At 45.8% G+C, this 24,075-nt stretch overlaps 1 protein-coding gene across 4 annotated transcripts in view; it reads left to right on the plus strand.

The window, feature by feature from the left end:
• The window catches only part of FRMD1 (FERM domain containing 1), a 38,725-nt gene extending 16,608 nt beyond the window's left edge, over positions 1 to 22,117 (plus strand). For all 4 annotated transcript variants that reach the window (XM_082758189.1, XM_082758188.1, XM_082758190.1 and 1 more), the window contains 11 exons: positions 4,519 to 4,598; positions 6,641 to 6,717; positions 8,330 to 8,516; positions 10,772 to 10,927; positions 13,276 to 13,341; positions 13,549 to 13,617; positions 13,807 to 13,981; positions 15,497 to 15,832; positions 15,970 to 16,098; positions 16,833 to 16,912; positions 18,945 to 22,117. In XM_082758189.1, the coding sequence (XP_082614315.1) occupies positions 4,519 to 4,598; positions 6,641 to 6,717; positions 8,330 to 8,516; positions 10,772 to 10,927; positions 13,276 to 13,341; positions 13,549 to 13,617; positions 13,807 to 13,981; positions 15,497 to 15,832; positions 15,970 to 16,098; positions 16,833 to 16,912; positions 18,945 to 19,232 (1,643 nt within the window). In that variant the 3' untranslated portion in view covers positions 19,233 to 22,117. The remainder of the gene's footprint in view (positions 1 to 4,518; positions 4,599 to 6,640; positions 6,718 to 8,329; positions 8,517 to 10,771; positions 10,928 to 13,275; positions 13,342 to 13,548; positions 13,618 to 13,806; positions 13,982 to 15,496; positions 15,833 to 15,969; positions 16,099 to 16,832; positions 16,913 to 18,944) is intronic.
• The last annotated feature ends 1,958 nt before the right edge of the window (positions 22,118 to 24,075 follow it).

Here is a 24,075-nt window from a genome sequence, read left to right on the forward strand (position 1 = left end):
AGCTTGGCTTTGCACTAATTCAGATTTTGTTTGAATCCTAATCTCCTAGACTGTCTAAATATTTATAATATTAAAATGCACTTGATTCAACCAAGGGACTTCATCAGAGAATCACAGGAGGGCTGAGGTTGGAAGGGACGTCTAGAGATAGATCATCTAGTCCAACCCCATGCCAAGCAGGCTCACCTAGCGCACATTGCACAGGATCACATCCAGGCACGTTTGGATATCTCTAGAGTAGGGTGTTAAAACTTTGCTGGGTTTCACATGTGATGTGATTTTATTTGTGCCTTCAAGGAACTATATATGGACTTAATTCAGAGTTTTAATTTCTACATATAGGATGGGGTGTTTGGTAACGAAGTACTCTTTATTTTAGTAGATAAAGATGTAATAAGATCAAAAAGCTGTTAAGCAAAGCTAGACAAAACTAAAAAACACTTCCTTAATAGCAGTATTTTTTAGCCTTTAGAACAGTTTCCTAAGTGTTCTGTGAATTCCCTGCCACTAGGTTATATGGTTTTTAAAAAATACCTTGTTTAGTTCAAACTAGAGCTATATAAGGGAAGATGTGCAGTGCTTCTTACATCAGAGAACCTTACTCCACAACAGTACTTTCCTGATTTCCAGTCATTTAATTAACATTCAGTTTGCTTATGACCTTAATATTTGAGGGAGTTCTATAGCAAGCACTACACCAGGAACATGCTAACGCTTAATTGCCACCAGGTAAGAAGGATACAAGTTTCAGGGTGGGACAGGGAAGGGTGTTTCAGAGAGGCTATTCTCCATTTGTAGTTCAACTTCAAACAATCTAGAGAAGCACGTGTGTTATTTTGAGAGCAGCCCTCTTTACTTCAGTTTGTACATTACATACATAAAGGCTGGCACAGAAAAATATGCTTGAGAAACTATACATTTTAGTATATTCATGGTACTTCCTGGAACTAAAATTGTTTCTCAACTTCATCATAACATATATGATGTAAAAGAAAAAAAGCATTCTCCAGATGCATCAGTTAAGTGTGCCTGATTTCCTTTAATCCAGCTAGATTTTGTATTTGTTTTCCTTTACATCACTAATTCAATGATCTGCTCTGGCATCTATAAATTCTTTAACCATCTATAATTTCTTCAGTACTCACTTTGTAACCTAAAAGGCCCTCGTTATGAACAAAACAGAATCGTGATCCGGGTCACAGCTGATTTTTATTAAAATGAAGAAGTCAGTAAAGTCACTGGAGGTCATGAGACCCTTATTCAGATTTTACTCAAGCAAAATTCCAGCATCTATAGACTTTGACCACAGCTTGCCTGAAGAAACCTTTAGATTTAATAGCTTGTCCTGAAGTAAAGAACTGCCCCTTCCTGGTGGTAGGGACACAGACAGTAAATGGGTGCATTACTTAAATATTAGTGGGATGTTCCTGGCTGCCAAGTGGGCCTGAGCTCTCCTTCTTGGTAGGATGGCTGAATTGCCACCCTCTGGAATTTCTCCTTGCTCCTAGACCAAAAGGGGCCCATGAGGACAGCAGATAACTGGCATTCACCCTTACCTAGGAATTTAGCCTTCATTTAAAAACAAAACCAACAAAAAGAGGCTCTGGTCAATATGAAATAAAGGCTTTTAAAGTATTGGTGTCTCAGAATTGATTTGACCATGCATTACAGTCAAAATCTTCTATTCCTGTTACCCCTGCAGTGTGAATGATGCCTGTTGTACCTCTGCATAACTTACTGAAACCATCACTTTATACTGGTTGGAGATCTGGCCCACTCATTTTTTATTTATTATTTGCAACAATTAATGTCCTGTATTTGCTGAGGTATGTAAATGTGCTGAGCTAATTCTGCAGAGTAGGAGCACTTGAATGTTTGCATTTCTGGTGCCTGAAAGATTGTTATGGCACAAATTTTCCATTTCATTTGAGGGTGCATGAAAGCTGAACTAGAGAGAAACATGTAAGTTGCATTTCTGCAAACCTCTCAAGAGAAGCTGGTGTGATGTTTTTAAGCTCACTGCCAGAGACAAGAGCGATGGATGTGGTGCTGGTAGCTGCTGGTGGAGGTCTGCATGGTTGTACATGTGCTTCTGAGCCAGCCTCTGCGGTGGCTGCCATTCAGCTGAGGCCAGTGAAGCAAGGATGCTTTGTACCTGCTGAGCATCTGGCCCTGGTTGGATCCATGGGTCAGACAAGCTCTTCCCTAGAAGGGCGACCATCTGTGCACATCTATACGGTTCCCCTCTCCTTTTCAAGCCAGAGCCAGTTTCAGCATCAAAGACCTGGGTTTCACCAGCAATCCAGTATAAGGAAAAACCCCACAACCCGCATAGTGCTGGGGAGGGAAATACCTCTTTGTTTTTGTAGGGGGAGGCTTACCCCGCAGGTTGGCATTCCAGCAATATTAACTTCATTAAAGCAGGAATGCAGCGCCACATTCTTGCAGGGAGGGAGGAGCAGGAGGATGCTGGGCTGGGCTGGGGAGGAGTGGGACCACCAGTGAGAGCTGGTGCGTGCGTGGGGTGACCTCCTTCAGCCCGGCCTCTTCCTGGGGCTTCTGTACTCCTCTTGGTAACCCTGCTGGTGACCTGAACCGCTGCTTGGTGGCTGGGCCCTCTTGGGGTTGTGTCTCTAACCTAATTAATAAGATAGATGAGCAGGGGCTGTGGGGAACAGGTAACAAAAGTCTCTGCTGTGGGGGGACTGGCTAGGACTATTAGGAACCTTTTCAGGGCAGCATTACCTGATCTTAATAGACTTAAAAACACGTGTGGCTGGGGCCAACATAAACCCCCAGAGGCCCCATATCATGCATGCATAAGTGAAGAGGCAGGTCCAGGGTGCAGTAATGCTCAATCATCTTCCTCTCCATCTCAATGTAGCAAAGAAACTTCTGTGTCGCCTACTGTGCTACAGCACTAACTCTCACCACTAAAACCTTTGGCATTTTTGTCCAGCAGTTTTAAAAGGGCTGTTAAATACTGTTTTGCATGCATATGTGACACATCAAGCAAAGAAGTAAATAGAAACGTAATTATGTTAAAATTACAGCAGTAATAGGTACAATGCAGAGGGAAACATGACTGTTTTGGGATTGCCCTCTTTGTGTCCCATGTGGCTAGTACTTAACACAAACTTTCCTATTAACGTGGCTGTTGACCTGTTCTGGCCAGCACCAGGTCTGGGTTTATCCTTCTGAGAAGGGAGCTGAAGGAGATGGTGATAGGGGTTGTTTTGGTTGTGTTTGTGTGATTTTTATTTTTTATTTTTTAATATTGCAAAAGAGAAGTATTTGGTGCTGATCTGTAAGGATCCTGAATGTGCTGGGAAGATGGCTGTGGTGTAGCTCAGATATGTATAGGTCAGATATATATATATATATATATATATATATATATATATATATATCTCAATATACATACCAATACCTGCTGCAATCCTATCTGGTGCCAGTCCTCTACTGGCAATATAGGTGCAAGTGCGGGCCTTCATTTGGCTCTAAACTTCCATTGGGGAAAATTCACCTCTCATGCTCCTCCTTTTTGTTTGACATCAAAACCAAAGGGCTGGCCTTCAGGAGCAGAAGGGCGTTTTGTTAAATTTATTATTTTTCTTCCTCCCCCTTCTTCTTCCCAGTCCTTTCATGTTTGTAGGGGACAAGCTCTTCAGCTTGGCCCTTCTGTCACTTGTCAAAACACTTTTCTGAGCAAAACTGAAGAGTGGATTGACTAGTCAGGTGAATGTGCTCAGCTGGCATTGCTGCTGAAATGCTCCTTGGGTCTTTCTGTAAGAGACTTGAGAAGGCTAAGGAAAAATTGGGATTTGATAATTGGTAAGTAGCCTTAAAAAGTGTCGGCTTTGAAAGCAGCACAAAGCTCTTTCGAGATGATGCACTGCTCAGACTGTCCCTTGCCCTCCCTCCCTCTCACCCAGGCAAGTTTTGGTCCTGTGACATAGGCCAGGTTTTCCTTTCTTTCATTCATCTTTTTGCTCTGTGAAAGAAATTGGGTGTGAGCAGGAGACACCACAATTTCTAAAGTGAACATTTGGGTTTGATCCTCCTTTTCCTCTTCCTTCTTTCAGAGGATCCCATTCATATGCAAAGGATAAAACCTGTCAAATACTGGGCCCTAGCCGCTAATAATAATAAAAACAAAAACTAGTCCACTAAATTGACAGCATGATTAGCTTGGTAAGATTATATTTATTTTCCGTAAATGTCTCTGCTTCATAAATCAAGGATTCTGCATTTTTGGTTACAGTGTTTGGGAAATTTCAGCTCAGTATCCTTAGATTTAAGGCACAGCCAAGCTTCTTTCCATACTGTCTGGAGCAGCACATGTACTGAGAGTTCAGTACCCTCACTTCTCCCCTCTCTTTTCCCTGTTCTGTCTGCTCCCTGGTCAGCTTTTGTGTTACTGGGCAGTGGTTGGAAACAGTTAGGATAGTCATCTAAGTACTTTGTGAATAAGAACCTCTACTGTAACATAAAATGCTTTTCTCTGTTGTCTTCCAGATAATGAGTATGTTTTCATTGACCTGGAGCAGAAGCTTAGCAAATACTTCTCAAAGGAATGGAAGAAAGAGACCAACAAAGTAAGAGAGGTGTTTAATTTCGGAGACTGTGGCTTTGGTGTTAGGCTACTCACTGAAATGAAAGCTCTTAGACTAAGGTCCATAAAGCGTTTCTGGAAGGTGGTCTGGAGAGTGCTGTTCTGCAGCAAGATGCTGTGACTCGTGCACGGTTCATGCAATTAATTAAAACAGATAAACCAAACCTCCATACAGCTTTACCTCAGCAATAATAACGACATGGTTGCTGCTTAATTGCTTGCTTCCTTTTGAAGATAGGCTATCCTGGGAGAAGTCTAAAGACTTTACTGTTATACGTAAGCAGAAAAACCTAGAATGACCTTGTGTGGCTTGAACCCCACCCCACCTGAAGTGAGGGAGAGGGCTGGAGCCATGACTTTCAGAATATACATGAGAGGACAGTGGAAAAAGAGGAAAGATTGGTTTGAGAAGAGCCTTAGTTCTTTGAGGCTAGCCAGCCTTGTCAAGGGAGAGGAGAAAAACTGCGTGAAATAAAGACGAGCCTGTGTAATTGTCTAGCACTGGTCATTTAGAGACACAATAATGCCTGTTTGTTATTACTGAAGGAGCTGCAGTCTAGAATAAAGTGTAATGTACAGCTACGCCCTGATATCTTAATTGGTGCATTATAACTTTTTCCACTTTCCTCAAGGGTTTTCTTTTGCAGAGTAGGCATGCTTGCTGTTTCTGCTATGTACAGAGCTTTGCAGGTTCCTAGTAAGATTTGAGGATCCCTTACCTGATAGTGCTTCTCCCAAATAAGTGAGGGTTACTTCAGAGGCAACCCCAAGCCACATGGAGAGCTGTCCCTCCTGCCAGTGAGGGTTTTCCAAGGCAGGTGCTTCTGGCCACATCAGTGTGGGGTGCACTTTGTGGCTGCTACCAGGCAGGATTCTTGAAACACTTCTGAAATCTGGATAAATGTTGAGTCTCTCATGTGAGGTGAATCCCCAAAGGGTAAATGAGTTGCCATTGTCAGTACTGAAGCCTAAAATGGGTTAGACTATTGGACTGGGTTAGGAGACAGGAATTAAATTCCTGTGAAGAGGCTTCAGGTGGAAAGCCTCATTCTGTTGATTAAAATGGGGTGACTCTGGGCAAGATCCAGGGGGAAAAAAAAGTAAGTGTTTGCTTGATGATCAAGAAGTTGCTGTCGGTGTCAGACGGGCCATGCACAGGGAGATGGGTCTGGGCAGCAAAGCCTCGGGACTGTCTCTGTGAGCAGTTACCTGCACAAACATTAGAAGTGAGAGCCAAAGAAGAAAAGATGAGAGAACGAGCTAATAAGATCAGATGTTCCTTCTTCCCCCTCTCCTCCTGTTCAAGCAAGCCTGTAAGTGAAGGGAAGGCTGTCCTTAAAACGAGAACTCCTGCTGACTCTCCTCTAACAGACATCTCAAAGCAGACAGCAGCGTCTCCCTTTGCTCCCCGGCTGCAGGAAGCTGTGAACAGCTAGACAGGAGCCCTGCCAGACAAAAGGCGAGGAGTTAATATCAGGCTGGTGTGCCCCGGCCGCAGGCAGCACGGGCTGGCTGAGCAGCTCCTGCAGCACCCTGCGTCCCCGCTGTGGGATGTGGTACAGAGCTGGGCTGCGTGGTTAACTCTGGGTGTGTGCTGGGGGGGCTGCAGCGGTACCAGCGTGACGTGTTGCCTGCTGCCTGCCTGCCTGGCGCGCTGGGGAAGGCCACGTTAAACTTGCAGTGTTCAGCACTAGTGTGTCCAGGATGCTGCCAGGTGCTGAGCTGGGTAACTTGAGCCAGGCTGGGCATCCCCAGGCTGTTCTGGGGCTCTTTTATACCCGGCTTATCCACCCATCCAGACTCTTCAGCTCTCCCTGGGATGTTTTGCCTTTCAGCCTGTTTAAATGTTTTATGATGCCTCATTGATGTGAGCCTTGGTGGTAGTCAGATCCTCCCCAAAACTGATGAAGAGCTAAGATTAGCAAACTAAAAGCAGTATGGGGGGCAAGCTTGAGAGAAGAGGATGTTACAAGAGGAATTTTGAATGCTGAACGTTATTTAACAAATCTTCTGTCTCTGCTCTAGGGAACAGAGAAATTCAGCCCTCCTTTTGTTGCATTCTTTAGAGTACAATACTACGTAGAAAATGGAAGGGTAATAAGGTAAGTTCACTTCTGTGGTACTGTTTTCTGTTTCCTTATTAACACTTCCTTAAAAATTCAGCTTGCATTTTTGTTTTTGTTTTTGTAAGAACTACCCAGATTTCCACAACGAACAGTGCATGTTTTCCTCCTGTATCACATTCCTTATCCCTAGGTCCCTGGGAGGATGGTAACTGCTTTCCCATCTGTGTTTAGAGAGCAGGTTGAATTACAGCAGTACTGAAATATGGTTAACAGCCTTTGTTTGCATCTTTTGGTCGTGTGAAAAGCATCAGATGAATATACAAAAAATAGGTATTTATACTCCAGAGCACACGCTAGCAGTTCTGGTTCAGGTTTTTGTATCTGCACAGTGCTCTGTGCAGTCTGCTCCTGGAAATGGACTTTTGTAAACGGACAAAAGAAATGACTTCATAAGTTAAAGAGTTTTGCATTTGAGTGTGATCCATTCACGTGGAATATGGGCTGCACTCAAAACACAGCCGCACTGGCTGCATGGTACAGAACAAAGGATGAGGTAGTTGAAAATGAACAACTGACAGGATTAATTTGCATCAGCACTGCTGGCGTGGCTGTGACCCCAGGGCAAGCCAAGAGCTGGGATAATTCAAGTAGATTAAAATCTTTACTTAATTTTTTGGCATTTGTTCTCCTCTTGAACAAAGCTTTTTTTTTTTCTCCCCTCTTTTTCCTCCCCCCACCCTGTCCTCCATAGTCTCTCTTTCTGAATGCAGGCAAGTCTTCTGGAGTCTGTTTGGCTGTTCAGTGTTTTTTGTTTAATTTTGCTTTTAGGTACAAAGATTGCACAGCATTCTTCCACCCCCTATGCACATATCCTCTAGCATCACATGCAAATTTCTCTTGCACTAGTAATTTAATTGGACAGGTTTGTGGAGCTATGTAGAGGTAGTTACGGGGCCCTTTCAATCTACGTGCATGTTTTTATAAGCAGACTGTAGTGTCCAGCACTTTGTCTGTACATACATGTCAGCAGCCTGCTTCCCTTGAGCTCTTGTGAGGGTGTGTGTACACGTTATCAGGGATACAAATGCCTTATCAGACTGTGCCTGGTTAGCAGTTTGAGGAAGAACACTAAAACAAGCCCAGGGCTCCTGCATCTTTTGATCTACCTTGCAGGGAATTAGCAGTTGAAAAGCACCTTAAGCCTAAGGCAAGGTGAAATGAAAAAGCAGTGCCAGGTTTAGAGGGGAAAGGAGGACAGGTGTGCAAGAGGCAGGACTGAGATTCAAGGGAGTTGGTTCTCCTGCCTGCTACAGGCTTTCCAGAAACACAGAAGCGCTTGATGTAGTCAGTCTCCAAAACAGGTGTGATATGAGTTTTCTTTCATCTACCCTCTGCCCTAACTTCTTAGATCTTGTGCTCCCCAAGATAGAGACTATTGTTTCCCATGTTTGTACAATGCTTTGTGTGAGAAGACCTTGATCTTGGCTTGGGGTTTCCCACAGGCACTTAACTGTGTCATGGTGGCATGGGCAGACATCAGGAATGCCAGTTCAAGCCTTTCTCTCGCAAGGAAGATGCGTTTGAAAGTCCTTGTATTATCCTGACCTTTCTTCTCTTCCTCACACAAATCTGCCCTTGTGTCTTGCAGTGACAAGGTGGCAAGGCAGCTTTACTACTGTCATCTCAAAGAGCAAGTGCTCATGTCTCGGTGCAACCACAAAGAAGAAATCTATTTCCTGCTGGCTGCCTACAGCTTGCAGGCAGACTTGGGCAACTACAGGGAGGAGGTCCACACTGGGAAATATTTTGAACCTCAGGCATATTTCCCGCAATGGGTAAGTTTGAGAGGATCTTTCTGTCAACAACCTGCGTGCAGCAGGAGCTATGTCAGGCTGGTACCTAGCTGCAGCCACACAACTTCCCCAGCTCCTGCTGATCTGCAAAGATCTGAAAGATCTGCACAAGCTAAGCTCTACGGAAAACCTCTGGGCCGCAATGCCAAGTATGTTGCTCTTTGGTCCTAGCTCTGCAATGCTTACCTCTGGGATGAAGAGACCTGGACCCCAAGGAGTAGTAACTGCTGTGCAGCGCCTCTGGTTCCTGCTTTGTCATTCATTTGAGGCTGAACCGTAGTAAGGGAAAAGGGAATGGCCTAAAAATGGTTTTACATGCTTATTTGTAAGCACGTGTACATTAACTCGTGCCCTCCAAGACCTACAAACGGCTTGGAACGCCAAGAGTTACTTTTATTGTTGAATGAAGGCAAATTAGCTGAGAAACAAGAATTTGAAAAAAAAGAAAAAAAAAAAAAAAGCCTGTCAGAGCTGGTTACCTGCAGGGAGTTCTCTTGTGGTGAAATGGTCAAGAAAACTGTTTTAAGCACTTTAGCATCCAGAGCAATAGGAAAAGAAGCTAGCAATGTTATGGATGCCTCCATTGCTGATACCTGCTGGGGAAGGATGTTTCCCAGAATGTGGACGTGGCCTCCTCTGCAGCCTGACTGTGGTCTGTCACCTGCTTTGGGGATAATGTTCAGAGCAGTGGCAGGGGTTGCATCACGGAGTCAAGGCTGGTGGAGTCTGCAGGCACAAGTCGCAGCCTGCCTGCCGTGCAGTGCAGAAGTGCTCCTTTCTCCACCAGCAGGTCTTCATCGGGTGCCCTGCCTTGCTACAGGGCACCTGGCACAAGGTAGCTAACAAAGGGCTGGAAAAACTGAGTCTGGTGCATGCAGTTTATGGGGCAGTTAAGTCTTATCGTAGACCATTGCTCATCTGGCAAACATTGCAAAGGCCAAGGCAAAGCCTGGCTCACCTGCGTTGAGCCACAGCCCCAAGCAAGTATGTGGGTGATTTATCACTACAAAGAGCAAAACCTGGCAGTCACAGGGACGCCTCTCTCCCTGCCCCTGGGCTGCTGTGGGGGAGATACTCCTCCTCCAGCATGTCCTCCTGCAACACGTGCTGGAGATCACCTTTGGAGATCATTTGGGCAAGAGCTGCCCCAAGCCTCCTGCTAGTGAGGAGAGGCAGCGTTGCCCCGGGGTGGGCAACCCAGCTTTGAACTGTGGAGCTGTACTTCTTTCTGCTGATGCTGCACAGCTGATGGCATCGATGTTGTTCTTCCCTGAGCCCAGCCTTCCTCGCGGGAGGGCAGTTTATCTGGCACAGCATGCAAGGAGAGCAGAGGTGTTACCCAAGAGAGTAAACAAGGGACTGAATTTAAAATGGAAGTGGGATTTGGGTGATGGGGTCCGGTTGCTTTGGGTCAGGACAGGCTGCTTCTGACAGGACATTCACAGGTACCTGGTGGGGTCTAGTTTTAAGCATCCTGCATGGCAGGGTATTTTGTGAAGTGAATTCAGCCAACACTTGTCTTACGTGTCACTGCTGCTCACGGCCTGGAAGGGGCCAGTCTGGCTGGGCTGCCCTGTAGTGTTGTCTGGAGAGAGCATGTGGCCAAGCATAGGAACTGGGTACTCACAGGGCAAGAGCAAAAAAAGGTCCACTGCAGGTTTCTCTACTGCTTAGCAAAGCTGCATGCCTGCCAACCACTCCAGACAGACACAAAATACCTTGAGATAGTGTTACCCTCCCCTTTGACTATGGAAATGCTAAGTAAGCCTAATGTGTAGTTTCTGGTCTTTAAAGTAAAAACAAAGCAAAACGCACAAAAAAAAAAAAAAAGAAACCACACCAAAAAACCCACAACCCTCTAGCATTTCTGCAGTGCTGGGAGATGTTGCTGCTGATTGTGTTGGCATGCAGAGCTGTATTTGTTATCTGCCCATAAGCATTTAGGGATGCCAGGAGTTAGGGAAACTAATTCCAGCGCTTGAGAATGAAAAGAGCTGACACGAGCTCTGCAGTCTCTGTTATGATTTTGCCATCTACGATCTGTTGGGAGACATCAGTATCATCGGAGCTGCTTTAAATGCTTATCCTCCAGGGAGGTAGAGGAGAACCTGGGCTAACTTCTTGGGAGAATGCATGAACCTCTTCCACCTCCAGTCTTGGCTTTGCTGTTGATCACAGCTGCCTCTCGTGGGCTTCACTGAAGAGTTGCTGACCTGTTTGTTTTCCTTGTGGTTTAGATAATTGCAAAGAGAGGGAGCGACTACATCTTGAAACATGCCCCAGAGATGCACCGAGAACAGCAAGGCCTGAGTGCAAAGGAAGCTGTGCTGAAGTTCATTAAGGAGTCCTGCTTGTTGGAAGATGTGCCCGTCCACTTCTACAGGCTGCAGAAGGTTAAACAAAGAGCTTATTTTAAACATCTTTCTCCTCTTTAATTGGGTCACTGTTTTGTTTTTCACTTTCTGTCTAGTTGAAGAACAGTTGCCTCTGATTTGGAGAGGACAAACAAGTCTAAAATATCCAGGCTGTGAGACCTGTCCCCATAAACAAATTTGCTTCCAGTTTGCTGGTGTAGCTGGAACATTATTTTGTCCCTCAGCCAACAAACTGGCCACAGGAATGGCAAAACTTAATTTTTGCTTTGTCCCTGCTTGTCAGTGTACTCGCACCAGGGAAATCACTGAGAAGCTGCACTTTGTTGCAGTCCACTGAAATGGTGACAGGAGGTCAGTCAGCTTTCACACAGACACCACATAATAACTGAAGGTGACACGAGTCATCCCACCTTTCTTACCCCCCTTCAACACTGTTGGAGTGCTGGGTATTTTTTTGGCTGTATGGTTTTCAGCTTTTTGGATTCCTTGATTGTTGCTCGTCCCTGAGTCTCTGCCTTTCCACCCAAGCCTGCTTTAACCAGATTTGCTTCACTTTGATGCGCTAAAAGTGTAGTCTAGAAATAGGACTGAAGAGAAGTTTTGTGTTCCACCTAGGGGAGTGAAACCTGCTCAAGCAATTAGGAATTGCATGAACTTCTTTTCCGAATGGAGCTGCTCTACCTTGTCAGACTCATGATTAAACATTTTGGCTATTTGTGCTGGGTCAGAATTCAGTCTGGAAAGTTTCTGCTTCCTTTGACCAAACGTGGCAGCTCTAGTTACTGCAGAAACACAGAGAAGAGCCTTGCATTTTCCAAAGGAGATAAATTCCACTTCGGTTTTCAATCTAGGGTTAGTTTCAGTCCTTCACAAACTAGCTGCTCCCCCTATCTCTATTCTGCCGTTCTGTCCTCTCCGTTTTGATGCTAATGCTGTTAATGATGCAGTCATAAGAGGGTTGGTTACCCTTGAATGCCATAAGAAATCCAGCTGGCAAAACATGGTATAATTTATATCTGAAGGCACTGGGGCTGTGAAACTGATTGCCCTTAATATCCAAATTTGAGTCTGACTTGAACTCATATTTTCTGCATTAACTCCTTTGTGTTGTTTTATCCACAACATGCTCTTCTTCCTGCTGCATGACACAAGGGATCTCGTGGTGGGGCATCCTCCTCCTGGGTGACTCCTGGGCCACAAAGCTCCTGATCGAGCTCACAGGGGTGCTGGGTGAAGGTGTTGGTGCACTGGCTGCCATGAGATTTCAGTAGCAGTCACTTCTATCTTACACCCTCCTTGTGGCTGCCGCTGGGGTTGGGGACTCAAATAAAACAGGCAGCGCTGAGCACCATATCCCTTCTCCAGACCAACACTGATTTATTAAAGCTCTTTGACTTTAGGAGGCAGAAAGCATTTCTTAGTGACTTTCAGCTGGAGTTCTGCTGGATATGGGTGTTAACAGAGGGGCAGAGGCTGAGGTAGATGTGACAGTGTGTGGCTTGCATCTTGACAGGCCAGGTGAGAAAGTCTTGGTGTGAAGTTTGAGCTCTGTGACTCCAGAAATTTTTACACAGCGATTTTCTTCCTCCTACTCCTCCTAGTAAGAGAAGTCTGTGTCGTCCCCCTCTGACTCCACCATGCCAGTAGAGAGATTGAGTTAACTAGTGCTGGACAGTTCGGGGATTTTTGGTTTTCAGTCTTTAAGCAAAGGAATCTCCTAATTAGAGAGAGATTATGTGGTATGAAGGTACAGCACGAGGAAAAACAAGGCAAATTTCCAGTTCAGCCTTAAGCACATAAAACTGTCTGTTCCCAACACTGAAATGAAAAGGTTAGGAGAAAAGTCCTGTAGCTTGGGGCATTGATTAGCTCTCTCCTGGCAAATGTAAACCTGAGGTCCAGCACGTCCCAGGGTGAGAACAGCCGTGCTGTGGTAAGGGGACGGGGCAGACATCTTTTCTGTTTTGGGCTCTGTCATCTGGAGAGCGAGAGATGTGAATGTTTGCACTAACAGCGGAGATGGCGGCGGTAGTAAGAGAGTCTGTTACAAATTGCCTCTGAGAACAGTAATGGTCCATGCCCTCAGATCACTTAAGCTGCAGGATTCCCTCTCTGGGGCTGTTTGGGGCATGTGCTGCTGGTGAAAAGCTGGAGATGTCCAGTACAAGGGGATTTGTAGGTGTTTCTGATCTCAGATTTTTTCAGGGATCAACAAGACAAGGTGCTTGTTAGAAACAATAAAAAGCAAATGGGCTGATGGCATCTGTCTGATGAGCAGTCCTGCTACCTCTCTTGCAGTAGGTGCCAGAACAAGAGCGTGGTCTTTGTAGATTAACCTTTGACTCCAGGCTCTTCTGTCCTTTTAGGATAAGAAGGAGGATCGCCCAACAGTTATCCTGGGCCTGACCCTTAGAGGAATGCACATCTATCAGGTAACAGGCTGCCATGAAAGCCTTCTGGTGTAGCATTAACTCTGCCTAGCTCCCCTGTCCTCCCCCCACCAGCACTCCTCTGCCTCCCCTGTGAGCAGCAGGCTCCGCATATCTTGCATTCTTGGTTGTTTGCAAATTCTTTGCACATCGCTGACTCCACCCTGTACCTGCCAGTTCCTGTGTCACCCCGAGTTTGATGTGTTGCAGGAGGTGAACCACGTTCGTCAGCTCCTCTACGACTTTCCCTGGTCGCACATCGGGAAGCTGGCGTTTCTGGTGAGTGTGACAGAACGGATGCCATCTGGCAGTGAGCTGCCCACCTGGGACCTGGCGAAGCTGTCGGCCTGCCCAAATTGCCATGTCAAGTCCTGTAACTCATACGCACAAGACTGCGGCTACCTCGGTTAGCCATGTGGCCAAAGACATGTTCGTGCTCACTCACTGGCATCTCTCCTCTTTATGCAGGGGAAAAAATTTGAGATCCAGCCAGACGGTTTGCCCTCTGCACGGAAACTGGTTTACTACACAGGTTGCCCCTTCAGGTCACGGCACTTGCTGCAGCTCCTCAGCAACAGCCACCGGCTCTTTCTGAATATCCAGCCAGTGCTGAAGCAAATCCAAAAGCTGGAGGAGGCTGAAGGTATGTGGCAGAAGAGCAGGTGGCTTTGGTAAGGGGAAGAGTACATACAGTATGTTAGGCTTTGATATTTGTTTCTGGCACCAGCAGCTCCCACCTGAGAGCAGATCAGAACTCCTCGAATTTGTACTTTCTGATGGGGGATCTGACTGCTCCATGTCCATCTTGTCAACTCTAAGGAGTTCACATCCATCTCTGAAGTGGTGGCGCATGGTTACGTGGAATCAGTGTACGAGGAGAGGTGGCCATTGGTGTCATCCAGCTTGGTTATTTCTGTCTTTTCCTTCAGTGGGGTTATAGAAGTGGCATGAAGCTGTGTGGGAACCACTAGTGCCATGTGCCAGCAACCTTTACAAAGGCTCACTAATCAAGCGTGTGTTGGTAAAAGGCTCAGATTGCTTTCACAAACCCTTTGCATTCTTGGAAGTCCCTTTTTGGTGACTCTTTGTTGTTTACTCTGTTGTTGGTCAGATAGCAACATGGCAGTGTTTGTAAAAATTGCAACTGAACAGGTTCACTATTAAAAATGTTTCCAAAAATTTCCAGAGTCAAATTGGGATCTACTGCTTCTCTTGCTTGGCGTATATCCTGCCACCTGATTAGCTGCTATCTGTTTTTCCTATTTGGTAGTGGCCTTCTTAGAGGCTAGCTCATGTGAGTACTTGCTTCTCCTGGCTTTGTTCTTAAAATAACAGATTTCTGTCTTCTGAGAAAGGCAGAGGCATGGCAGATAGCAAGGCTTCCTTGGACTTGTGCTAGAGCTGCTGCCCTGTCTTTGTTGGCATTTTGAAATCCTGTTCCTTGCCAGACACTGTCAGGAAATCTCTGCTAACATTTTATTGCCTGCAATTCAGAGCTTAAATAAACATCTTACAACATTGTGGTAATACCTGGGGATGTGATTCAGGTGCCCAGACACAAATGTTTGAAATGCCCTGGTGCACCTCCCCCCCCTGCTTTCTAGCTTCCACTGCAGGGTGGGACAGATTTCTTCTAAATTGTTTTGTATCTCCTAGCTTCTTGTGGATTTCTTGTCCACCTTCAGCATCCTTCTTTTTGGGCCACAGAAAAGCCATGGGAGAAATCATTAATAAATGCCAGCCATAGAGATCCCATTCTTAGCTGTCTCCACACATTGGTGACTCTCTTGAGAAACAATCGATGTACTCTGTTTTAAAGACTGAACACTTAGGTTAGGTAAGCGATTCCTGCTTTGCTGCATTTCCTTCATTCTGGAAGGCAGTATTTCTGAATTATAACTGCCTCTAGCTGCCTGCTCTAATTCAGCAGATACTGGTTTTACTGTAAGTATGACTGTAGTTCTGTTGCAACCTGCTGGGCGTCCCAGTGTCTGTAGAATAAGCAGAACACAAAACTTGCTTTTCATTTATTAGTTCAGTAGCTGCAGCAATTTTCTTCACCATCAGGTTGTGCCTGTCCCAGAACTTCCCAGTTCTGTTACCCTTCCTTCAGTCTTGCTTAAAGTTTCCCCGGCCTTCTCTCCTCGTTCTTTCTCAGAGAAGAAGCGTTACCGGGAGTCCTATATCAGCGACACGCTGGACATGGACCTGGACCCATGCGACAAGAACTCGCGTGGCAGCGGGAGCAGCGTGGGCAGCCGGAGGGATAACCGCCTCTCGCGCCAGTCCACGGGGAGCCACGGCAGCTCTCACACCTCGGGCATTGAGGCTGACTCGAGGCACCGAGTGTCGGTGGAGATGTCGGTGGATGAGCCCTTCAGCATCGACCGAGTGCACAGGAAAGAGAAATCCTGCAGCTCAACCATCAGCTATGGTAGCTCTGGCATTGATAGCGGCAGTAAGGGGAGGGCTGAAGATGACTCTCAGGATGATGGTAAGGAATTTGGAGATGCAGAGTAACTTCTAAGCCTGCTTCTGCTTTCTACAGGAGAACGGAGAATAAGAAAACATGAAGCAACTCAGAGCAGGCATGTAATGCTAACCCTTCTCCTGCCGCTCTTTTCCTCCTAGATCTTGAGCTGGCAGTAGATGAGCCAGAGGAGGTGCCTGTAGATGAGCCTTTAGAAAGAGACCAGTTAGAGGAGGTCACTGTGGAAGAAGCTGTTGAATCTCTTCCTCTAGATGCTGCTAGCTGCCAAGGTGAGGTGGCTTTCTGCTACTGCTGAGTGCTTTTCTTGAGGCTGTAACATCAGAAAGATGTTTGGGCAATCAGGTGTAATCTGAGAGATCTAAGAAGCTGTGTCTTCTTCCAAACAAAGTGCTACTTACTGTCTACCTACTGCAGCAGTATTTGAAGTCAGCTCCTCTAGAGTTTAAAGGCCAGCACCTTACATTGTACAGTGTTACTTTCCCCTTTGTTCCTTAAGGTCTCCCCTTTCCCAGTTTAGCAAGTTACTGTGTTTATATGCAGTTAACGACAAAAAGATAACTGAGGCAAACCTTCTGTAGTGAAGAATTTAATTTAAAATCTTGTATACCACAAGACAGCCAAGGGGTTCAACCACAGATTAATGGGCAAGTTGCAGGGTTTAATAGTTTAAGTTCTGTGGCTTATGCTATGGGGAATGCTAGACAACGGGTTCATGCAGGAGCTGTCTGGCCTTAAGACATAACAGGCTTCGTAGCAAATCAAGTTGGGCAAATACAGGAGAAGTTGGTAAAAAGCTGTTTTCTTGTGAGCTTTTAAATGTTGCTTCTTAGGGACAAACAGGAGTATTTGTGAGCAAAAACTCTCAGAATATTGAGGGTGCTTAGTGATGTATACTTGTATTTGTAGGATAGCACTGTCTGAGTGTAGCCTGTGAGGACAACTTCCCCTTTCTGCCAATAAAAACTCAAACCTGTAACGCTTCTTATTTCCTCCTTCTTTACAGCTGTAAATCAGGAGTCGCTGTCTGTGGTGCAAGTCACGCTAATAAAAATGAGAGGTCAAAGTGTGGAGTCCCTTCATCAGGTAAGGAGTGGTGCTTGGCAGGAAGGTCTGTGTGTGGGCGTTGAACCAAAGTCTAGTGTAATGGAGACAGCTGTAAATCAGGTGAACTTGATAGGTCTGTATTTGACTGATTGAAATGGTCTAACTGAAAACAGCTGTTGGCCAATGACTGCTGTTGGGAATAGGATGAGAGCAACATTTGGGTCCAGAAAAGTACAGAGAGGTTTGGAGCGACCAATGTGGAAATCTTGCAAACCAGCCATCATCTGCCTTAAGCTTCCAGACAGGAAATGGAAAATAAACCACTTGCAAATTTTCAGCACAATGTAGAGCCAAGACCATCCATACAGTTTGGATGTGGGTTGCAAGCTTGATCATCTTCCTGCTCCTGAAGCCAGAAGGAGCTCACATCAGAGCAAAACCAGATGTTCAAGCTCTAAAATTGCTATCATTTGTGTGATTATACTATGTGTATGCTGAAGTCTTTGTTGTCAACATTTTATTTTCATCCAACCCTTGAGAAAAGACAACTATATATGGTAAAATATGTCATATCGTAAGTTGGACTTTGGGAAAAGCTTATGAAGTTGTCTTTTTAAGGCCAAACAATATCTTTTTCAGCTTGTACCCACAGGGATGGAGGATGGAAATGTTTAGTTTCTTTATGTAAAAAAAAAAAAAGCCTCTGCCTCTAGTTTTCTTTCTTGATCCGCATTATCCTTATCTGCTAAAAGAATTTAAAAAATCTATTCATCCTGTTGCCCTATACTCCTAGATTTTTTTCTGAACAAGGACTTAAATTACTTTAAGACTTCTTTTCACTTCTCGTGCTTCTTACTGGACCCAGTCAAAAGTGATAAGGATTTCACTTATCAGTAAAGTACTCTGTTAAGTGCTGTGAGAGATGGAAAAAATAACCAAGCTTTTATATCAAAAGCTGAACGCTGTGCAGTACAAATCATAATGTACTTATTTCTGAATTTGAGTTGAATGACTGAAGACAGCAAGGCAGGGAGCAGGTATCTTGTTTAAAGTACTGGTTTTATGTTAATGCTTTCACCAACACACACTTAGGCTGTTAATTGATTGGGAGGCATCTGTTTTATAAGAGTGTTTCTGATCAGCACAGGACTGCTTAAGCAATTAAGAGACATCTCCTCACCCTGATGGCACTTGTACACATCAGATACTGTGTTTGCTTAGTGCTGGATGGACCATGCAGTATACATGTATGCCTGTTTCTGGGAGCACAGCTGAGTCAACACAGATTTCCTCAGGGTAGTTTTCTAGTTCCCATCCAGTGTAGGTGAGAGACTTAGTACTGGGAGGCGCTTCTCTGTGTTGCTAACAGAAATGTCTCAGCTTAATATTAAAATCAGCATGTAGAAGCTGATTGTCAAGACAGAGAGGAAGAAAAAACAGGTGGGGAAGTTGGAAATGTCTCGGATGGTCAGTAATGCCTCCAAAGAGGACACATCACTACAGCTTGTGTAGCATGACATCTTCCTCTGGGAATTACTGCTGCTTTGTTGCTCTTGTCTTCGTTTCTGAGCAATGTTATGTAGACAAAAGTATATGTTGCACTTAGTGAATTTTGGACACTAACCCATTAATTTGCATGGTTGTTACCAACTTTCCTTTCAGCTCCCAAGACTTTAAAAGACTTTAAGTAGCTTCATCTTGGTGTGTTCAAGCAGTTGGGGTGATTCTTTAATGCATGTGTTAGCGGAACCATGCAGTCAGTGTCAGTGTAAGTGTCAGGTTGTTCAGATGTCGTTAATACCTGCCCAGTGTTTTATCCTTTGTACTGGACGCAGAGGACATGGTGCGTAGAGATTAGGATCTGGTGCAGTGAGGCAGGGTGGCTGCACACACTTGTAATTTCTTAATACTCCATAGCTTCTTCATTAAGCCGATATCCTTCAGAAGGCTGGTGGGGCTGTTTGAAGGAGTGGAAGAACAATTTGGAAAATTTGAAGCATGCGTAGCCAGCATCCTTAGGCAGTGCCTGAGCTCATCATTGTTATTCACGTGCATCTTACTGAACTGGCAGGTCAAATCGCCGAGAGGCAGGAGCTGCACGGACCAGCACAGCCAGAGTTTGGATGACATCCGCCTGTACAAGCACCGGCACCCGCCACTGAGTGCCACGCTGTCCTCGGACACATCCCACAGCTACACGTTTGGCTGCAGCCTGGAGGATAAGATGTCTGTCTACGGCTGCGTTTATTCCACAGCGGACTGCAAAACCAAGTCTGCCCTTTACGGGAAGCGATCCATGAACTGCCTCTCCTTGGATCTGCTGGGAGAGGACCAGCTGCCAGAGGAGTTCGTGGTGTAATGAGATTGGAGCTCTTCCATACCAGGAAACTGCACAGCATGGAAATATATACCTCATTCACACGTGTGATGTCACTGGGTCTTGTAGGAGATTGAGCAGCTTTGTTACTCAACTCCGTAATCAGCAAGTGGAATCGCTTCTGCAGACCTGACTACAGGGCAAATCAGCTGGAGTGTAGCACTTAACATTGGCGTTGGGAGGGTCTGCTGAGCAGAAAATGGAAGTGGGCTGCACCATTAGTAGTGACCAAAAAAACACAACCCAAAACTGGACCAAAATTGATTTATCAGAAAGATATTTACAAAGTCCATGGCCTTTTAGCTTCCTGCTTTTCTCTTGTGGTCCATTTATGTTAATGCTACTATACAAGTAGTTTGGTTGTCTTGAGCTTGTGCTGCTGCAGCACTGCTAGCAGTTGTCAGGTCAGGATATACTCTGAGCATATTTGGATGTCTGTGCATGGAAAAGTCTAGCCTTTTCTGATTGTAATGCACAGAAGTTGCCTGTTTGCTTTACTGGGAGCAAAACTTGCTCTGCCATGAGTTTTTTTTTTGTTTGTTTGTTTGTTTTGTTTTGTTTTCATGTAAGCATCCAGCCAAATACAGTGTAGGTTCTGTGTGTTTGTATTTTATTTTTTTTTAATGCAACAAATGGAACTGTCTGTCAGCTGTCTCTACTACTGCCATGGTATAGATGGGTAAATAAATCCCTATATCCTTGGGAGAGAGATGGGGGAAGGGATGAAACAAATAGCCATTTCTGAGCATACAGAGGACAAATTAAGAGCAGTAAATGACTGGCTCTCGAAGACAGGAGTGTGACTGGAGAATTTGTCCGGGCATGATCACCCCTTAAGTTGCATCATACGTTTATGTTGTTCTTCTCTTTATTTTTCATAGAACTGTTCCTTAGAATTTTTTACTCTGCTGGGGGCAGATGTGGACTGGAGAAAATCGCTTTGGATAGACAAAGCTCCCAGTGGCTGTGTTCAACTTCATCCTGCATAGGTCACGCAAGTGTGTGTGAGCGATGCTGTAAGGCCTGTGATGTGATGATGGAGGCACGGGAGGGAACCAGGGGTACTTTGGGTGGTCTTGAGTCCCGTGGAGCTGGCCATCCTGGCTCCTGGCAGGAAAATAGCTGTAATTATGCTGTTTGATTAAGGCATTTGTCTGGTGTGGAAAACACACTGCTGCCCTGTTACATCCAAATAAATGTATAGTTTTTTTGATTTCCTTCCCTGCCTTTCCCTGCTGTTAGTACCCCCTCCCCATCAATTCCCAACATCTGGGAAGCTTGTACTTAGATCATGCATAACCTGCTTTGGACAGCAGGTGGACACTAACTGCTTTTCATGGCAAACTTAAGAAGCCGAATGATGCTGTTGTGCTGATTTGGGAAGTGTGTGTTGTACAGTGTTGATCAATTGGAAGATGAAGATGGCTGCTTTGGGAAAGGAAGGAAGTCAAACCACAACGAGGGAGGGTTCATGCTGCTGCCTTGACAAGCTTAGCAGTTGTCTGGTGAATTGCATTCCTGTACGCTGTCAAAATAGCAAATCTGTGAAGTCTGCAATCTCACTGTTTCTATGCAAGTGAATGTGGTGTAGAGAGACCACATCAGGCCACCAGATGCACCTGCATTTGCTGAAGTGACATCAGTGGCCGTACATCCTCGTAGACGAATCTAGCCCAAACTGTTAGCCGCATGTTTGAATGAATGGATGGACACAACTCACTGTAACCACAACTTAATTGACTGTGCCCTCTTTGATCATGCTGTTCTTTCTTCTCTTAATGAACAATTATGTGTGTTCACTGTAGCCTTTTTTCTATCCTTCCAAGCAAAGCCAAAATACCTTTAGAGTACCTGAAGCATATTTACAGTATCTAAAAAAAGCTCTCCTAAATGGACCTAAATGGTGAAGGACATCTGGCTGCTCGTGGACAGTCCAGTTAAGCCTTCCCTGATACTTGGGACCTATCTGGCCGTAAGCTGTGGGAGATTGTACCCCTCCAAGAACCAGGAGGAAGGTGGCAGTGCTGCAGGGAGCAGCTTTGCTCTTGCACCTGTTGCAGAGCTGGAGGGACAGCTCTAAAATACGGCAGGTATTGTTATTTGGAAAGGTGTCACAAAACAGCTATGTGTTCCACGTGCTCGCATACATGCACACTTGTCTCAAAGACAATCACAGTCATACCTGCCTCAGCCTGACCAGTTTTCTGAAGTGTTTATTAACCATTAAGAATGAGCAGCTTGGTATTTTCTTTTCACAGCTACCAAACATTAACTAGAACTGGTGAAATGCTGCAGTCCTGGTGTTGCTGGTTCACAAAATATACCACTGCCTGACAGCAGTGTAATTGGCTCTTGCACAAGTCTCCGTTGCCTTGTATGTACATGGGGGTTCCCTGTATTTATTCACGGCTGGTGGGGAAGGCAAGTGCTCCAAGTCTTCATTCAGTGGTCTACGCAGTTCCCCCCAGTACTGTAAGTTACAAATGCATATGAAGGGGAGACTGGACACTTTTTTTTTATGTGTATAGACTGAGAGTGAATCAATGAATACCTTACAAGCACTGTGAATATCTATTATGCAAGTTTTTGTATTCATATGAAAAAAAATGTTCCTGCTAGTAATAGATTTTTTTTGTCTTTGGATTTAGAATGTCTTATTATTTTGGTTTCATTAGTTTGGTAGAGGGTAACTTGTAAGCATTTATCAGCTGATGTTAGAAACTAGCTGCCAATATTTGTATATATTTGTAATATACTTGTGGTATAATCACTCTATTTTAATGGTAAAAGTTTCTCCTTTCTATGAAAGGAATTTTTTGTTTAAAAAAAAAAAAAAAAAAAGTATATGTACACCTGCAATAAAGTATTGACAGAAAAAGGTAATTGTATATATATTTTTTTTTCCTTCCAAGAAGTGGATGTCAGTGATGTCTTCCATTTGAGATAGATAGGTTTTGGAAATGAATGTGCTGCTGGGCTGTAACCCATGCGTGAGCTCAGCTTCCAGTGGAAAACCATGAACACTGCCGTCAACTGGAACAACTCCTTTTCTTCCCTGCCAGCCTCGGCAGCAAGTTGCCAGAGGGGCCTCTGTCATACCTTGAGGACCCAGTCCAGCCGGTTGGAGTCAGCTGGAGCGCTGATGGGGGCTGAATCTAAGTAATGAGACACAGGACAAGCTGCTCACGGTGGCTGATAGAGAGAACAGCGTGTGGACAACTCCCAGGGGTGTAGAGAGCTCCTGTCAGCATCCCCCTGGGGGCTGCATCAGGGACGAGCACACCAGTGCATGTCATGCAAAGCGCTGCCAAGGAGCTCTGCTGTAAGTCACCTAACCTGCTGGCCTAGTGTCTGGTGTGGGTAAAGGAAAGTTTTGCTTTTCTTGGGACATAAAATCTCAGAAGGAGTGCCCCAGTATGGCTATTCACATCTCTTCTCAAGGGAGCTCGCTGGCAGGAGTTTGTGTAAATTCTTTTTCTCCTTTCCCCTGGCTATATTATAGACTGCTAAAGATAGTGTTTTTGTTTTTGTTTTGGTTAAAAAAGGTTTTTTTTTTTTTTTTTTTTTTTTTTTAATGTGCTTCAATAGTATAGTGTTGCCCCTAGTCTTGAAATTTTTCCCCTTTGTACTTCCCACCCGTCGAGGACCTGCTGGGTATCTGCTTCAAATGTTCTTGAGGACGAGAAGCTCACACAGCTTTGGCTAAGGGGGTTGGTAACAGTTTTTTATAGAAGTAAACTTTAATATTAAATATTAAAGCAATATATTAAGCAATCTGATTGACAAGGGCTTTGTCATTTCTCTGTTGCTTTGCTGGACAAGTAATGGAGTGATAGCAGGCAAAAAGGTGCTAACGTGGATGCTGCTGCCTGGAATACGTAGAATGGATGAGCCGCTCTGTGAAGACGGGACTTCTCGTGGCACCAGTGAACCCCACATGCAGGAGGAATGCAGTGACACAGCGAGGGATGGGGACGCTTTGGTGCGGCACCCGGTGGGTGCTGAGGCACGCCGAGTGCAGCAAGTCCTCGGAGGTCCGGCCTGAGGACTTTTAAGCAAAGCGTGCTGTGCTGAAGCTGACGGGGGGGCGTTGGGCCGAGTGAGAGCAGTGAGCCCCGGGAAGCTGGAGGCGTTCCGAGGGACAGAGCAGCCCTGGAGCGAGAAGCGGTGCCCGCGGTGCCCGGGGCCGAGCCCGGCTGCCATCTCGGGGCCGGGGCCATGGCCAGGCGCGGGCCGCCCCCTCCCGGCCGAGGCGGCGCCGTGAGGTGGCAGCGCGGGGCCGGGGCGCGGGGCGGCGCCCGAGGAGCGCGGCGAGGGCGGCCGGGGCCGGGGCCGGGGCCGGGGCCGGGGCCGGGGCCGGGACGGAGCCCAGGGCCTGGGGGGGCGCTGGCGGCGCCGCCCCGTGCTCCGCTGCCCCCTCGGCCGGGCCCCGAGGCTGGCTCTGGAGGTGGTGTTTAGGCTTCCTGGTAGAGCGCTGGTGAAGGGCATAGCTGTGGGATTTTAAAACTCCGCTTGATCTTTATTCCTGGAAATCCTTGTCCCGCGTTTTTATTTTAAATCTCACAAACAGCTTTATACCAGCCCTTATTTTTCCAGTGAGATAAGATGCGGCATGTGCTACAGGTGTCCAAAAGCATCCCCTCCCAGAGACTCCAGGAGCACACACAGAGGCATCATCCTCCGTGTCCCCAAACCTCAGCCCAGGGTAGCACCATTGGGACACCTCCCGGTTCCCTTTGCCGCAACTGCTGCAGGCACCGGTGTGGTGAGGATGCGCTGCTCTGTGCTCAGGCGATGGGGATCTGTGAGCAACACCACACGCTGT

The sequence above is a fragment of the Aythya marila genome, assembly GCF_965140915.1.
Source record: "Aythya marila genome assembly, chromosome: 3".
Lineage (NCBI taxonomy): Eukaryota > Metazoa > Chordata > Aves > Anseriformes > Anatidae > Aythya > Aythya marila.